Raw genomic sequence first — 16,449 nt, forward strand, 5'->3', positions numbered from 1 at the left:
CTTAGATTTAAAATGTTTTATATCGCGTTTGTAGGACTGACCGTAATGGACGGATGTGGCCACGAAAGAAAATCAGTAGAGCAGATGACTCAAATGTTTCCTTTCCTTAATTCCGTCGGAATCAGCACGGATTCGTGCATTGAGGAATTGGATAACCAGACCTCGAAAGTTCTAGGTTAGTATCGATCTTACAAGTCAATATTTTAAAATCATTCGAAGATCTGAGTTTATGAACATTTCGTAACAGGAATAATTGATCTGACGGGAGTTACCAACGAAGCGGAGGTAAAAAGTGTCTTGCATAATTCGGGCATTCCTCAACTTTACGCACCAGTTGATTATACGTATTCCCTTTCGCCAACACACGTTGCCAGAGTAAGTAAGGGTCTACAAACACGAGACAGCATTTTTACGCATTTGGTTGATATATACAACTTTGATTTGCGCTAGTTCACACGCTTTACAAAACAATCGGAGATTTCGCTAGTTAATAAGAGAAGATAATTAATTGTAATTTAAAAAACTTTTCTACTACAAAATATGATAATGTTAATTGATAAAGGTATTTAATATTAATAATATTCGTTTTGTGTAATCAAAACGATCTGTGGGAAATTATTTTGCTCGAAATCAATGTTGCCTGGGCCAAATAAAGCGGCTGGCTTTTAACATTAATCAGCATCCAAGTAACTTCATTAACTGATCAATAGATCGCCTTAGTACTCTTCCGTCTCTTAAAGGCGCAATTTTCAAATAAGAGCACCCACAGATAAAAAATATCTCGCAACTTACTTACTTAGTTGTAAAATTTTTTAAAAAAAGGTTGCCATGATATTTTTTTTTATGTAGAAGCGGATGTAATTACGAATGACCGTGGTTGAGGTATTACTTTAAATTCAGTTTTTTAGTGGAAATATATTTTTACGAAAATAAGAAAAAAAATTCAAGCTCTTTCAATCTCTTACTTCGTATTAGTGGCAGTCAATAAATTTCATCTAACTCTAATCTAATAATATATCACATTGATCACTTTATTTAGCGAGCTATATATCCGGTGGAGGCCAAAAAATCTCCACCTTGGGTATTGGTCGAATATATTTGAAAGCAATGTTTTGCATAAATGCCAGTTCGTGTGAATCTGTCTTAGTACTTTTAAATTACGAAAACCCCGATTATTAATAATGCATATGATTTCTTCGGCAGATTGTTTTGGAAGTCTCTTACAGTATGGAATGGAATCGCTTTGCCGTCATTTACGCCGACGATTCCTTCAGCAACGCCGTTTTGAAGGACTTCGTCGAAGTTGCCAACAAAGGCCAATTGTGCATGACCGCCAAGAAACAATTGCCAAAAACAAAGTCACCTTCGAAAAGGCACGACGAGCTGCGGGAAATGATTCGAGAGGTGTCCTCGACCCTCCAAGACGGAGGCGCAGTCATTGTCGTCGCGCACGGCGTTGAATTGGCCCAACTGCTGAACGCCATGAAAGACGAACCCGCCGCCACCGCTCAGAACCAATGGTTGCTGTCTTCCATCCCGGACGCCTCCGCCTTGAATGCCATGAGGAAAACTCTCAACAACACGAGACTTTTCTCTCTTTCACCTTTTCCTGGTAAATATCATAATTTTGTGCTTTACCCGCTTCTTCGGAAAAAAATCACTTGTTTACTATTTAGTCAAAATAACTGTCTATTTAAGGATTTTACATTTGTATCGTAAGTGGTGGTATGAGTTGAAGAGGTCATTTGGAATCGAAAATGTTCTCTGACATTTTTCCCTACGGCCTACCGTTTCGGAGTTGTGAATCAGTTGCTGTAGGTATATTAAAGTTAGGTGCCCATCAAATTTCCGAAACCTTTTTCATTCATAGCGATGTGCACGCGCCAATAAACGTCGCTCGAGCGTTCTGGTTGCCATGACAGCAAAAGCGATCAGTTTATTAGGTTTAATAAAGAATAATTTTTCGAAAGACGCGTTGAACGCCCTAAACGTTTACAGCAATTAATCCACAATTCCGTAACAGTTGCCCGAAGGGGAAAATATCATAGAACAATTTCGAATCCTAATGGCCTCTACAACTCGTGAAACTCCGCTCCTACCACCATTTACTTTGCACCCTGTTTAAATATAATATTTTAAATCAATGAAACATGAATTTTTCGAATAACAATGCGTTCGTCAAAAAAGGAGTACTGAACTGGTGTTACACGCGGTTTCTCTGACAGAATCTCTACATTATGCAAATCCTAGCGTTGTTTTAAGCAAGTTTTTATTAAAATACGATGTTAACCATGTTCGTGTTAAATCTGCGTACAGTAGCCAATAAAAATCAAGAAAAATATAAAAATAAACCAGGTAGAACAACCATTACGTTCTAAACATTTTAATAGTGACCCTTAACATTTTCTTGGAATATGTAGATTTAGATTTTAGAATTACAAATTAATTTTTAATTTATGATTATTTGATTAGAAAACAATACTTAACTATTCGTCTAGTTTTAAAATAAAATACATTATTGTACATTTAATAGTTTTTAACATTTTATACTCGTCACAATTATTTGGTAATTAAGGTTAATTAAAACGGAAAAATAATAATAAATTAATTGTTCAAATTAACAGTTGGTTAATATTAAAAATGTGCATAATTTATCTAGGAATTAGAGAAGAATTTGAAATCAGATGGTCTGAAATTGGAAGCGAAGAGTACACCTCACCGAAATACCTGTGGCACGCCGAGCTCGCTGCCAAAAAGCTGTCGAAGTGCTACAACAACAACGACAAAACGGCCTGCCTCATCAACGGATCAATTGTTCCAGACAATCCAGTTCGCTCCTTGGAGAGAACGTCCATTTGGTTGACCATGGTGGACGCTGTGGAAGAGTACGTCACCAGCATCAGAAACGCTTGGTTCGACGTCTGCGGAGGAGGCAGTAGGCCGCTGGAAGCCGGGGCCTGCCAAGAGCTCTTAACTACCAGCCGGAAAACGTGGATGGCCAAATATTTCAAGCCAGAACGCTTTATCGATCGTGAAACCGTAACGGGCTACGAAACCAAGCTGGCTCTCACTCAATATTTGTTCGACGAAAAGAGAGGAGTTTACTTCAATCAAGTAATTTTATTTCCAAAATCATTTTAGATTTTTACCTAAAAAGGGCTCGGTGATAGTGTTACAAGCCAATTCTCAGTCGCGTTTTCTGAGCCTAAAAAATTATTAAGAGACATTAGACATCAAATTATTTGCATTTACGTTTGGATATTACCAGGTATGGGTCAAAATGAACACCAGATTGTTTAACCCAGAAATTAATATGATTTCATTAAAAACCAACAGACAGGTTATGAGCAGATTTAAAATGATCGATTTTACATATTCTCCGATTAAATTTCTTTCGAAACTTTTACAACTTTTCATTACTTGATTTGCTTTTCACAAGTTTATATATTTATATCACGTTACTGTTAAGTAACTGAATCTGGTAAGATTAATTAAAGCAGATCCGTTAAGGTCGGTTATTTCGAATAATGAATCAGATGCAATTGGAGACCAGATTGCGTTATGAGATACAATAAAAGATAAACCAGATCTGACTAACTGATTGTCAGAACCTGAATAACGTGATCAATAGTTGTTTCCACGAGCTTCAGCTTTTTAGTACTTTATTGGCACGCGCACGTGGACTTCAAATTTCAAAATTTCTATCGACTTCATCGCGTGCTAACAATCTTCCATAGTTATAGTTAGTGACGTAGAAAAAACATTTACACGTGACTTCCCGCATTTTATAGAAAAACCTATTGGCCTTGGAAGCACTACTCAGAGATACATTTTTCCATTAATATTCTGTTAAGTAGAAATCTCTCTTAGCTGTCGCAATCCATAACCACATTAAGTCTTCCTGAATGTGGAATGTTTTGCACTAACATGTACATTTTTATAGATAACATTTTAAACCAAACTATAGTATAACAATGAAAGCTGATGTAAAGTATAAATATTCAAAACCCAAAAGAAAATGGGGACCAAACCCATTAATCTCCCCTACATCAAGGTGTATTTCCGAATAGTAGTGTTTTTTAAATAAAATCTCGACTTTTATACATATTAACCAGATTGCAGTCTATGAAGAAACTGGGTCTGACATCAAAGATTCCAAATTTCAATATATGCCTTCGAAATGCATAAACGACAACTGTGCCTTGTGTAGCAACGTGTAAGTATTGAGTGATTTTTTACGGGAAACGGAAGATTCGATGCCAAACGTTCAGTGCTTAAGTTTCGTAGTGTCGAAATGTGTCTAACAGTCATTAAGAAATGATTAAATTATTAAAAGCTTATCATATATTATTTTAGAAATAAACAAAAATTACCGAACGCTAGCACCCTTACTTCCACCTAGGAGCAACAAATACAAGGAGAACGCAGCTAGCCTTTAAACACGCTAAAGAAGTTTTGTGTACAAATTTCATTGCATGAGCCTTTACACTGCACGTTTTACGGAAAAGGGGAAGACAATTTTCCCCTTCCAATGGCAGCAGGCGCTAAAGCGACTAGCCAATCAAAATTGTACACAAGAAAATAGACGACTTTCGACGGGTTGCGTTCTCCTTGTATGGGGTTCTGTGTTTGTTGCTCCAAGCTTCCACAAAGAAAATTTCAAGCTCCGAAAACATTCAGCAACGAAACTTACTCGATTTGTTTTGTACAATTAAATTTATTGAATATCAATTTTCTTTTCAGGGGTAGTCCTCACGGACGATCGTTGGAAACCGAACATTCGATCACGCCTACCTTAACTACAATCGCTCTTCCTGGAGACTTGTTAATTCCTCTTGTCCTCCCCATCCACAAAGCGGGTGATACGCCACTGGACTGTAGTTCAGAGATTAATGAAAATGCCATTCAAGACCTCGAAGCGGCTTTATGGATTATCGACAAAATAAACCACGACTCTAGTTTCCTTCGAGGAATTCAGCTCGGAGTTCAGGTCATTGATTCCTGCGGCTCGTCGTCGCAAGTGGCCCACAAATTATCCAACCTTTTGTCAGAAAACCTGCCATTCGCTTCAGCTCCAGCATTTGTCTCGTCGCTTGATCCAGTATCGTCGTCCGTGGCAGCGTCGCTTCTTTCGCCATTAAACATAACTTACATTTCCGCCCAAGAAATGGGAGGAAATTCTGGTGAAGCCAATCCGTACTTGTTACAAGTACCAGTAAATCCTAAAATTCGAGCCAAAGCGATCGTCAATGTCCTGAAAAAAATGGGATGGGATTTTGTAAGTTTGGTTTATGGTCCTGAAATTCATTTCAAAACTGAAGTCGACGTCTTAAAAGCTACGATGAAGGACGCTTCAATATGTATAGCTTTCGAGGAAAAATTCTCAAGCGTAAACGTCAAAGAAGCGGACAAAATACTCAATGGTCTTATTGACGCCAAGGATAGAGGTGGGAAAGTAGTGATACTAGTGACCGATGCAGTAGCCACTCGGCAACTCTTTTCTGTGGCTGAAGATTATCTATTATCCGAGAAGATACATAGCGGAGAATTTACGTGGCTAGCATCGGGAGAGTGGACCAACAATTTGGCAGTCGTTCAAGGGCTGGAAACAATGGCGCAAGGATCTCTGCTTTTTTCACCTTCTCAAATAAATATCGGAGATTTCGTTTCCCATTATCGCTACCTAAATCCAGACAATAATAATAGAAATCCATTCTTCACTGATTTTTGGAGACAGTCCCTGAACTGCGTTGATAAGCCCTGCGAAGAAGGCGTATCTATTGCCTACAAGCCCACTCAAACTGTGGGACAAATCATGCAAGCCATTTTATCCATAGCGGCTGGTTTGGCACGAGCCAGAAATGAATTATGCAGCACGGCTACCCTCGGACTTTGTCCTCGCTTTTTAATGGAGCCGCAGATTCGACAAGTGTTTAACCATTACATCCGCTTCACCAGAGCAATACACCCCGACGGTAAAGGTGGAACCTTCAGTTTTACTAACGACGGCTATGGGGACAACGACGTAGAGATATTTAATTTTCGAAAGATTTCCGGAGGCTCCTACATCTATCAGAAAGTAAGAATAACGTTCTTGGTTCGAGATTTATAACATCTCATGATAGGACTTTGTTAATGATTTACTAAATTCAAAAAGGTTGGTTCTTACCGTCGCCAGTTGAGCAATCTTTTACCCGTGGTGACCTACGACAAATATGGAAAAGAAATGAATTTGGAGAAGACAGCATCTACGTGTTTGTCTTACTGCGCTCACTGTGCTAAACCATCGGATGAATTTATCTTACAAAGTTCACCGAACCACTTGTATTTGGCTGCTTTCCTCAACATACGAGAATCGAGTGCGGAAAATCCATTGAGATGCAAAAAAGAGATAACCCTTAAGGGAATACGTCACCTTCAAGCCTTTTTCTGGGCACTGAATCAAGCAAACACCAACATTTTAGGTAGGAAAAATAAATGAACATTTTAAATGTATATAACTATTTTTCAGTGTAAAACTTCGGTGACTTGAGTGAAATTAATGCTAACTGGGGTGACATAATCTTTGTATCGAATTTTTCCTTATATTGATATTTTTAACACCGAAACTAAATTTCTCTCTAGTAGTCTCTTTGCAAACCGGTGTACAGTTATCCGATTATTGCTAATTTTGTTTTTGTAAGATATATGATATTTTAAGCCAAAATCGAACCTACTAACACGTACTTAGGACAGTTAAATTAAGTTAAGTATACGTTTCTGTTTTACAGGAAATCAACTAAAACTTGGAGCTATCGTTCTGGATTCTTGTTACAGCACCGCTAAACTGTCGAAAGACGTCTCGAATTTCCTGAGTAATTCCTTGTCCAACGATATCGAGGGAGACTTACCATCATCCGTTATCGATGGCACTCTCGGCTTTCTATCAACAGCTCGGACACGAGAAGCGCTTCTTCCACTGACCGCTCTTTCAGTCCCCCTGAAAATACCGACCATATCTTTGTCCGAAGTTGATTTGGATTTGCCTAAAACAGCGCCGTTGTCTTTGAGCTACGCGATGACCGACGAAGCCATTTGCGACTGCATTTTTAATCTACTGAAACATTTCAAATGGGATTACGTGTCCGTTGTTACTTCGCACGAGGGCTCGAGAGGAAGTATGCTCTTCAAGAAGCTACAGAAAATACTTGATAGTAATTCCATTCAAGTAGCGTTGCTGGAAGAGATGATGAAAAACACCGCGCTGCACGCTGAAGTGTCCGAAAGCATCCTGTATGGACTGGGAAAGAAACAGACTTCTGGTTCAAGGTAATTAAATATGATTTTGCAAAAGAGCCGAGGCTTAGCGTGGTTAATGTTTTATGTAGTTATTATTTCATCTTGTTAAATTATTATTTTGAGTCAAGTTGGTAAATTTATTTAGTAACAAAATGTATGCAAAGTGTTGCGCACGCTAATGGAACTAGAAAACTAAGCAAAGGATCTCAATTATGAGATAAGCTTTATGTTTGTTTTTGATATTTAGTGGTTTTATTTCCATTGTAGCATAAGTAACAGAATAACAATAAGTATGACAATTAACGAGATTTACAACCAAACTGATTTTCATAGTTATTGCGTAATCAAGATATTTCTCAGCACAGAGCCCTCTAGTGTCTTAAATACGCGAGACTTCCGTTAAGCCGAAATACCTGGTTTCCGATAGATAGGCGGAATATTAGGCAAAAATTATAAAAATTAAAACGTTTCTCTCGGCGCCACCTAGGAATATGAAAACTCGGTACCCTGGAATAGAAAAGTGTATTCCCCCACTACGAGCTCCCCTATCTCTCTATGGCAACGCAGCACGAGCCAGAATCGCGGACATACGAGTTTAGCGCCACCTTTTCCACATGTTTTTAAAAAATTCGTCTGCTAGTTTTCGAATATTAAAATTCATTGTCTATTACTACTAAAAACACGGGACTAGAAATACGCGAACAGAAAAACTAGCAGACGAAAAGCCGATTAAAAGTGTAAAGATTCTACGATTGATGTCCGTGAATTTTTTACTGCCCCGCCTAAAACGGGAGACGACCACTCCAGGTTTACTTGAATCCTCCTAGGCGCCACGAGCTCATGTTTTTTATCACGCACAAAACAAAGGCAAAGCCCCTCGTGACTCCAGAACGTGCTCTCCGATATTAGGCTTAAATTTGTATCAAAAATTAGTCATCCAAACCGGTAAATCGCGAGTCCAAGTCACAGCTTAAAGAGAGTATCAGTGCCGAAAAATGGTTCGGTTAGAAAATTAGCATTAAAGCAAAAGGAAGTGTCATACTTATTGTTATTATTTTACTTATTATTGTAGTAAAACATTATTTTAAAAATTTAATAATAATAATAATAATAATAATCAGCTAGGCTAATACCCAAGGCACCACCTTAGGCCTAAGTCATCATGCGACTTTTGAAGCCCTTAATTCAGGTGGCCGGGTTACAATGCGTAGGAGGGTGGTGGCAAGCCCTCCATGCAACGAGATCGAGCCAACAGCTCCCTACACTAACTATTACCGTTAACCTAGACAAGTTTTTATGGAAGGGGAAACCGAAGAACTCGGGGGAAAACCCCTTAATTTCCGCTGGTGAAGTCCTGAAGGCATTAAGGATAGCCACCTTATTTAATAATAATAATATATAATCAATAATCAGCTAGACTAATACCCAAGGCACCACCTTAGGCCCAAGTCATCTAGCGACTTATAATGCCTTTAAGCAGGTGGCCGGGTTACAATGCGTTTGTGTTTGAAAGAAGCTACCATTTCTCAATAGGACAGGCTTAATTTTATTATTTTATCTTAAAATTAAGTCAATTATTACCAAATCAATTGCAATACTATTGTTTGGTTTTTATTCAAAATGAGAAATTAATTAATTAATTAATTACCTTGAATCTGTGTACATTTCAGAGTAATACTACTTCTGACCAATTCCGACGAGACGATGTCAATACTGTCTGCCGCGCAAGAGCTCCAGAAGCGCGGAAAATTCCAGCCGAGCGATTTCCTTTTCGTTGGTTTGGACAGCGTCGACGCCTTCCAGAAATACCCGGACCAAGTTCTTGGAGGATTGGTTATTCGACCGAAAGTTCATAATGAAGCGCAATTTGTTCAATATTTCTCCAAAATATCCATCCAGAATGCTACCAAAAATATTTGGTTAAAAGAATTTATTGAACAACAAAAGGTATTTTAATTCCGTGTCAAGCTAGTTCTAAAACTCAAATACTTTTCCATAGTTAAATAATCCAGAGGTGGATTTTACTTTGCGGGTATCAACTATGTATTTATTGATATACACCCATGAATTTACAACCACATAGATAGCCTTACTATCACTAAGGTTATTGATATTTTTGAATATCAAAATTCCGCTCTCATGTTAGCCCAAGAATAGCCAATGAGGAATCGGACTAAATACCAAAAGTTGTGATTGCCTATTCTAGGGCCAATTGGAGAGCCGCTCCGTTCGTACACGTGGTTTCATTTTTGCTAAAAAGAGTAACAATCCCATGGGGTACCGGGTAACGTTTTGACGTGAAGGGTATGGCAAATTTATATTCATGGGTGTATCTGAAAACAATCAGGCGTGAACGATAACACAATTAAAACGCTTTTTAAATAAGCCCAAATCCTACTGAGTTACATAACAAATGATTCTCATCGGCATCAAATTAAGAACACCATAAACCGTATTAAGGGTAATAGTAAGTGTAGGAAACTGTTCCTTCGCGTGGCATGAAGGACTGGCCACCACCCTCCTACCAATTGTAACACAGCCACTTGAATGAAAGGCATTAAAATTCGTCCAAGGGGCCAAGATAGTACCTTGGTTATTAGCCTAGCTTATTATTATTACTATTGTTAATACTATTATTTTTATTCTAAAGCGTGTAAATTAGCCGAATTGCATAAAATAATTGAGAGTTTGAAACCGTTTTATAAAATATAGTTTTGAATCAAGTATGGTTACAACTAGGATCAATAAACACAAGGAGAACGCAGCTAGACTTTTAACACGCTAACGCAGTGTTGTGTACAAATTTCATTGGACGAGCCTTTACACGGAACGAATTACGGGCGGGGGAAAGACAATTTCCAAATTTTCCCCTTACGACGGCAGCAGGCGCTAAAGCGTCTAACCAATGAAAACTGTACACACGACGACTTTTGACGGGTTGCGTTCTCCTTGTGTGGGGTGCTGTGTTTGTTGCTCCTAGGTTAAAACATCTGTTTTTACACTATTAGACTAAACTAGCATTATACATGTAATACAATACCGCGAAGAACAGTATGTCCGATATTTATGTACCGGTGCACCTGGGATATCCTTTATCACAAGGTTGTCGCGTGATAAGGACAGAATGAAGAGTCCACTTCATTTTTCTAAAGGCCAAATTATAACAACCTCTTTTTACTTTTGTCAGGAATTGGGTCAACTCTCTTCGCTATCTGACGCTGGCCGTCAAGGTGATCCCGTGGTGTCCCACACTATTCAGTCCGTGTTGTCCATAGCGACGGCAGTGTCTTACCTGTACAAAACCGAGTGCAATGGGAAGTCCGAAGGCTGCTTGCGATCCGCGTCCAAAGAGAAGCGGATGGGCATCAGGGAGCGCGTCTTCAACAAGACAAGGGACGTCGTCTTAGTTCGACCAAATGGACAAGAGGTCTCGTTCGGAGATAAGCAATACGCCGAAAGTTCTTTGGAGGTGCTAAACTTTAGGCAGCTTGGAAGTCACTCTTTGGCGTTCATTACGGTAAGAAATTTTCACTAACGAGTGCCCAAAATCCAGATAAATTTGATAATTTCCCAATTTCTGTTAAGCATTTTATACGACAGAACGAATTTTCTATTTTCCGCCAAAATATTTCGTGACGCCTAACAATTTCACATGTTACCAATAAAAACAGACATAAAATGTTGCTCATACATCACAAGAAAGATTTTCTTTATTATAGTCTTGGATCGTGCGAATTGCACGCTCACTACTTATTCAAAATCTGGTGACTCAAGCATGCTCTTATAGACTTGTAAAAGTAGTGACTATGACATAAGAGCTGCGTTAAAACTAGAAGGTTACCTTCCATTTCTACCCTTGGATTAATATTATTATAAAATTTTATTCAAGGTTAAACTCTAACTTTGAAAACATCTTTCCCCAAACCCCAAACATTTATTAATTAATTAATGTTACACATCAACGGAATAATTATTTTAAAATTAATATTTTCAAAACTGCTAGATTTTTATAGACAATTTTTTAATTGTTTTTTTTTTCTAGATTGGTGCGTACAATGAAAAGGATGGTCTCTCCTTAAACGCAACAAACGGTAGAGGATATGATTCCAGAGGAAAGGAGCTCCATTTGTCGACCATCCAATCCAAGTGCTTCGGCTCCAAAGGATGCCACAGAAAAAACAAAATATCCGTTCCGAACATGATGTACGTCAATCCAAACGCAAAACTGCTTCTAGGTGCATTGATGCCAATTCACAAAGCAGGGCAAAATCTGTTTACTTGCGGGCCAATTAACAACCGCGAAACATTCGAAAATGTACTAGCGCTGTCTTACGCCATCGAAAACGTCAATAAGAACAAAACTCTTCTACGGGACATAAATTTGGGCGCTATCATTTTCGACTACTGTAACCAGGAACAAAGGGCCGAACAGAAATTGTACAGCTACTTCGCGGACAAAGCGGAAGAAGAAAGCGGTAAAGAGTCACCAACCATCATATCAATGATGACATTCGGAGATTCGGTTACGGAGAAGGTTTCGCCCATTTTAGACGCCAACGACATTCCTTTAATAGTCAACCCTGGACAAAGTCGAAAACGGCGAAGCGTACCGCAACCAGTTGAAATGGAGACGGCTAGAACCATGTCTTCCAATAACGGTCAGGCGGATGCCATAATCGCGATTCTAAAGCACTTTGATTGGAAGTACGTTTTCGTCATTGATGTGTTGAACGACGTCGGATCCGAAGATGCGTCATATTTCTATCAGAGAGCGAAAGAAAAGGGAATTTGCATCGCCGAAAAGTTAAAAATAGACCATCGTCACTCCATCCAACAAATCGGACACAAGATGAAGGAATCCTTCGTCGATCCTCAACCTAGGGTTACCGTCCTTTTGACTGATGATCCGTTCTCGACCAAATTAGTTCTTGGCGCTGCAAAAGAAATGTCCTTACTGTCCCGGTTCGTTTGGATTGGCACCGAAGGATGGGCGACTGACCCCGAAGTGGCCACGCTCTTAGATGGAAGTAACGTGGACGCTTTCACCGTGTCTATGGAGAGCCCTGTACTGTCTGGAATTGACAATTATTTCACCAACTTAACATTGTCCAAACACGATCCCATTCCCGACGCGTGGTTCGAGGAATACTGGCAGGAAAACTTCAAATGCCGACTGCTCAACGCTCGCTACGTCCAAAAGCAGTATCCCGATTTATGTACCGGAAACGAGAAGCTCGCCAAAGATGTCTTGGTAGAGAAGAGAGTCCGACCAATTGTCGACGCTGTTTACGCGGTAGCCAACAGTCTCGAAGGACAAGTTCGTAAAATATGTCCCGTCAGTTTGACGTCCAGCTGCTACGAGGCGCTTGACGGGAAATCTTTAATGCCGAATATCAAAGAACTTTTAGCCGGTGCAAAATCTGATTACGTATTCAATATTTATCATCTTGGAAACCGATCCGACGGAGAATATTCTTACAATAAAGTGAGTTTCTTTTACCCAAGCTTCCTTTTTATAGTTTCTGCTATATTTTCAATGCTTTTCTTTAATTTTTATAATTTTAATACAAAGATTTTGGTATAAGTTTAAACTTATATAATAATTGAGTCTGCAAAATTCCTGTTTATCATTTTAACTTTTTATTGCCATCCTGATAATTGTCACCCTGTAAAAATCAAAGAAAATATCAAATTGACATTTTGCGCTTTCTATAGGTCAGTAAATGGGTTGAAGGTCAGACTGAATTATCGCTTCAAGACGTGAGTTTCCCAGGTGGCCCACCATTGTCTCTATGTATTGGATCTTGCACCACTTGTTTCGAACAGATGGCAACGTCCGCCGAGTACACTTCCGTGGAGAGTCTTTTCAGCCTTTACGATAACTTCCAAACCGTGTGGGGCATCACGACAACGGCCCTATCTGTCCTTGGAATCGCGCTCGTCGTCATTTGCGGAGTATACTTTTTGATGGCCTTCCCCGTGACCGTTGGTACGACGGTTTTGGGGTACAAGATACTGTTCGGACTTTTGATGTTGTACGCCGTTAACTTCGCCTTCATCCTGTCACCAACCGAAAACACTTGCGGAGTCCGACGATTCGTCATGGGCTTATCTTATTCCATTATTTTTTCGGGAATGCTCATCAAGGTCATGAACACCTGGAGACTCATGGGCAGTAATGGAAAAAGAATGATGACCGACGCTACGAGAATGTCCAGTCCAGCTGGTCTCTTGGTTGTTTCGGTTGGTCTCGTTGTGGTTCAAATAATACTTACAGCAGCATGGCTAGTGTTGATGCCACCAAAATCCGGCGCGTACCATGGACTCTGGAGGTGTTCCCCACCGAACACGTTCGAGGATGAACTGATCATATCGCTGGTGTACGTAATGTTGCTTCTCGCCATGACCATCACCTTCTCCGTCCTCACTTGGAGATGCCGAGAAAATGGGCAAGAGTCCAGATGGATCTTATCCTGCTGCGTTTTCGTGGGCATCGTGTGGGTCGCTTGGACGGTTCTAAGCACTCATCTTCCTTTGCAGTACAGAGATGTTACAATTGTCATTGCTAATTTGCTCTGCGCGACATTGGTTATGCTTTGTCTGTACATGCGTAAAGTATATGTTTACAGCAAGCTAACGAGGCAAATGAAAAGAAGAGACCTGAAAACGCAACTTAAAGCATCCGTACCATATCAGCACTCGTTATACGGAACACTTCAAAATAACCTCTCATCCGTTGCTCCAGTTTTGTGTGGTAAGTAGTTATACTTATATTTCAATTTTGTATCTAATTTTAATTGTTTATAAATAAATATTTTCGGAGAGGCGAAATTAAGAAAATTTTGTTGGCGAAATAAATATACATCAGAACAAATTTACAAATATAATAGGATTTACAATGGTTACTTTGGATTTATATAACTTTGAGTACAGAGCTATTTTTACGTAACATTTCAAGTCTGACATATATAAAATTAACAGAAACAATAGAAATAAAATTAATTGATTTTAGCAAATCTGGATATGATATGACTACAATTTTATTTCGGTATAATTGGCGATTCTAGTAATCATATTCCTACTGAAATCATTAGGATAATAGTTTTTCACTAACGGTAGTTTCTGTTAGCACTAATGTCGTTAATTGTTCCTCAACCAGAACAACACCACACTTAACGGGAAAATATCCTACAGCATTTCTGTCCGTCTCCGGTCGTTTGATTTAATCCGTAAAATTATTTCGTATATTTCGTAAGGGACGCTAAAATGGTCATTGTTCTTGTTAGAGTGCCTTTGTATTTATATCAGAATGCAACTTAACCTTTTATGACGCATTTGTATTGTCTCACGCAGGTTCACAAGCGTCTCTGACGACAAAATCTTTCTACGGCGGAGGATTCGGACACGTGCAGTTAGACGAAGCTCAATCGGAGGGAGGAGGAAGTACGAGTTCGGGATCAGTACAAGTACAAGGGACGGATCTGTATCCGCTGGAGATGTACGACGGAGGCAGCCATTTATCTTTGTACGGAGGCACCAAGACGATGCTGGGTGTTGCCGACGGACCTCAGTACGAAAGATAAACCGCGCGCACTCAAAACAAAGGCGCAGAACCAACGTTATACCTGAATATCAGTATTTTGAATAACACTTAATTCAAATTCAATATAAGAATTACTGAACTCAAATTCTAGAAGGTGCCGGTAATGCCATCTGCATTATCGGTATATGCCTGATTGTGAAGTGGTAAAACGAATTCTTTGAGATTTTAGATTCTAACCGAGGAAACTTCTCGCGTGGGTTGATCAAATTACCAGTTTTTAGAGTTAAGTTTAGTTATAAATTTTATTTGAAGAATTAGTTTTAAAAAGTGCCCTTGGAATATTCTTCCCCGGCTATTGCCTATATTCTTAGTGCTATTTTTGAAAATTCTTTTTGTACAGTTTATAAAATAAAAATTAATAACCAAGAATTTCGATACTTACTTTATTAAAGTTGTCTCAAAACTGTATGAGCTCCTGTTTCGGAGACCGAACGATGCCTACATTCCAAGTATATTGAGGGTAATTATTTTTATCAAATGCTAAGAGAGTAATCATTTTATAGTATTTCTGTTGTCATCCAAGAGTTCTAGTATTAGTCACTCACTCCTGTACCTTTTGACATTTTAGCTTATGCTTAATAATTTAAAATCCCCAAAAAGACTGGGGTCTTGCCTAAAGAACACGTAGGAAGTTATACTCCGCCCTTTAAATTAACTATGTAATGCAGTTTCATATTCTTTGTCTTTTTTAACCCACGATTATCTACTTAAAGGCCGAGAACAGAGATTCCATTTTCTCGTGCGCGAATTTAGACCCCGCAAAATTGAGTGACAGCGTGGACAGATTGACCAACGGCTCTGACTGTTGAATAGAATATATACAATGAGCATCAAAAAGGAGGTTAGCTACAATACATGGAATTGTCCTGGCGGTCACTCAAGCTGTCAGAGCTGTCACTTAAGTTGTCAGAGATGTCAATCAGTTGTCACTCTTCAAAAAATTAAGTACAGGATAAGAGGGGTGAAAATACGCTCTGGTCTCGGTCTTTAAATATTAATTTTTTTGAAAGAAATAGGAAGCTTTAAATAGCAACCGAAATACCCCAAAATATATAGATAATTTGAGAGCTCAGTAACCCCCAGACCCTATATGTTAGAACCTTCGTCCACAACTAGACATACCCAAGTTATAACCGAAGCGCCTTCACCGCACATAAAAGCAATTGGCTTGGAAATCTCGGATGTTTCGGCAATTCGTTCCATGGACTGAGAAGGTATAACTGTCTTTTGAAATAACTGTCTTTTGAAATATTTCCCAATTCTCGTGACCAAATTGGTGTTTACGAAACCCGGAAAGACACCATTCACTCTAACCAAGGTTTCTTAAATAGACTGGTTGACCGACTTGGCCGTTTTCAAACGCTAGTAGATGACGCTCGCGTCTGTAACCATGAAGTTTTTTGGAAACCGCGCCCGAGCGATTTTATTAGGCCTAAAATTTTTATGGTATTTATCCTAAAACATTTCACTCTCGGCTCGGTTTTAAGACATTTTTAAATGATTTTCAAATAATTTTATTAATTAAAAACCAAATATAGATAAGGAGAATACATTTTAATATACGCAAC

At 39.0% G+C, this 16,449-nt stretch overlaps 1 protein-coding gene across 2 annotated transcripts in view; it reads left to right on the forward strand.

Annotated features, from left to right (window-relative positions):
• LOC149955605 (uncharacterized) overlaps positions 1-15,242 on the forward strand; it is a 49,652-nt gene extending 34,410 nt beyond the window's left edge. For both annotated transcript variants that reach the window (XM_090165332.1, XM_090165331.1), the window contains exons 4-16: positions 35-175; positions 248-375; positions 1,204-1,612; positions 2,660-3,114; positions 4,116-4,216; positions 4,744-6,079; positions 6,158-6,464; positions 6,771-7,308; positions 8,949-9,225; positions 10,466-10,795; positions 11,321-12,763; positions 12,994-14,032; positions 14,632-15,242. In XM_090165332.1, coding sequence (XP_090021458.1) covers positions 35-175; positions 248-375; positions 1,204-1,612; positions 2,660-3,114; positions 4,116-4,216; positions 4,744-6,079; positions 6,158-6,464; positions 6,771-7,308; positions 8,949-9,225; positions 10,466-10,795; positions 11,321-12,763; positions 12,994-14,032; positions 14,632-14,861 — 6,734 coding nt within the window. In that variant the 3' untranslated portion in view covers positions 14,862-15,242. The remainder of the gene's footprint in view (positions 1-34; positions 176-247; positions 376-1,203; positions 1,613-2,659; positions 3,115-4,115; positions 4,217-4,743; positions 6,080-6,157; positions 6,465-6,770; positions 7,309-8,948; positions 9,226-10,465; positions 10,796-11,320; positions 12,764-12,993; positions 14,033-14,631) is intronic.
• Positions 15,243-16,449: the final 1,207 nt, after the last annotated feature.

This window comes from Leiobunum rupestre, chromosome 2, assembly GCF_980474605.1.
Source record: "Leiobunum rupestre chromosome 2, qqLeiRupe1.1.hap1, whole genome shotgun sequence".
Taxonomy (NCBI): Eukaryota; Metazoa; Arthropoda; class Arachnida; order Opiliones; family Sclerosomatidae; genus Leiobunum; species Leiobunum rupestre.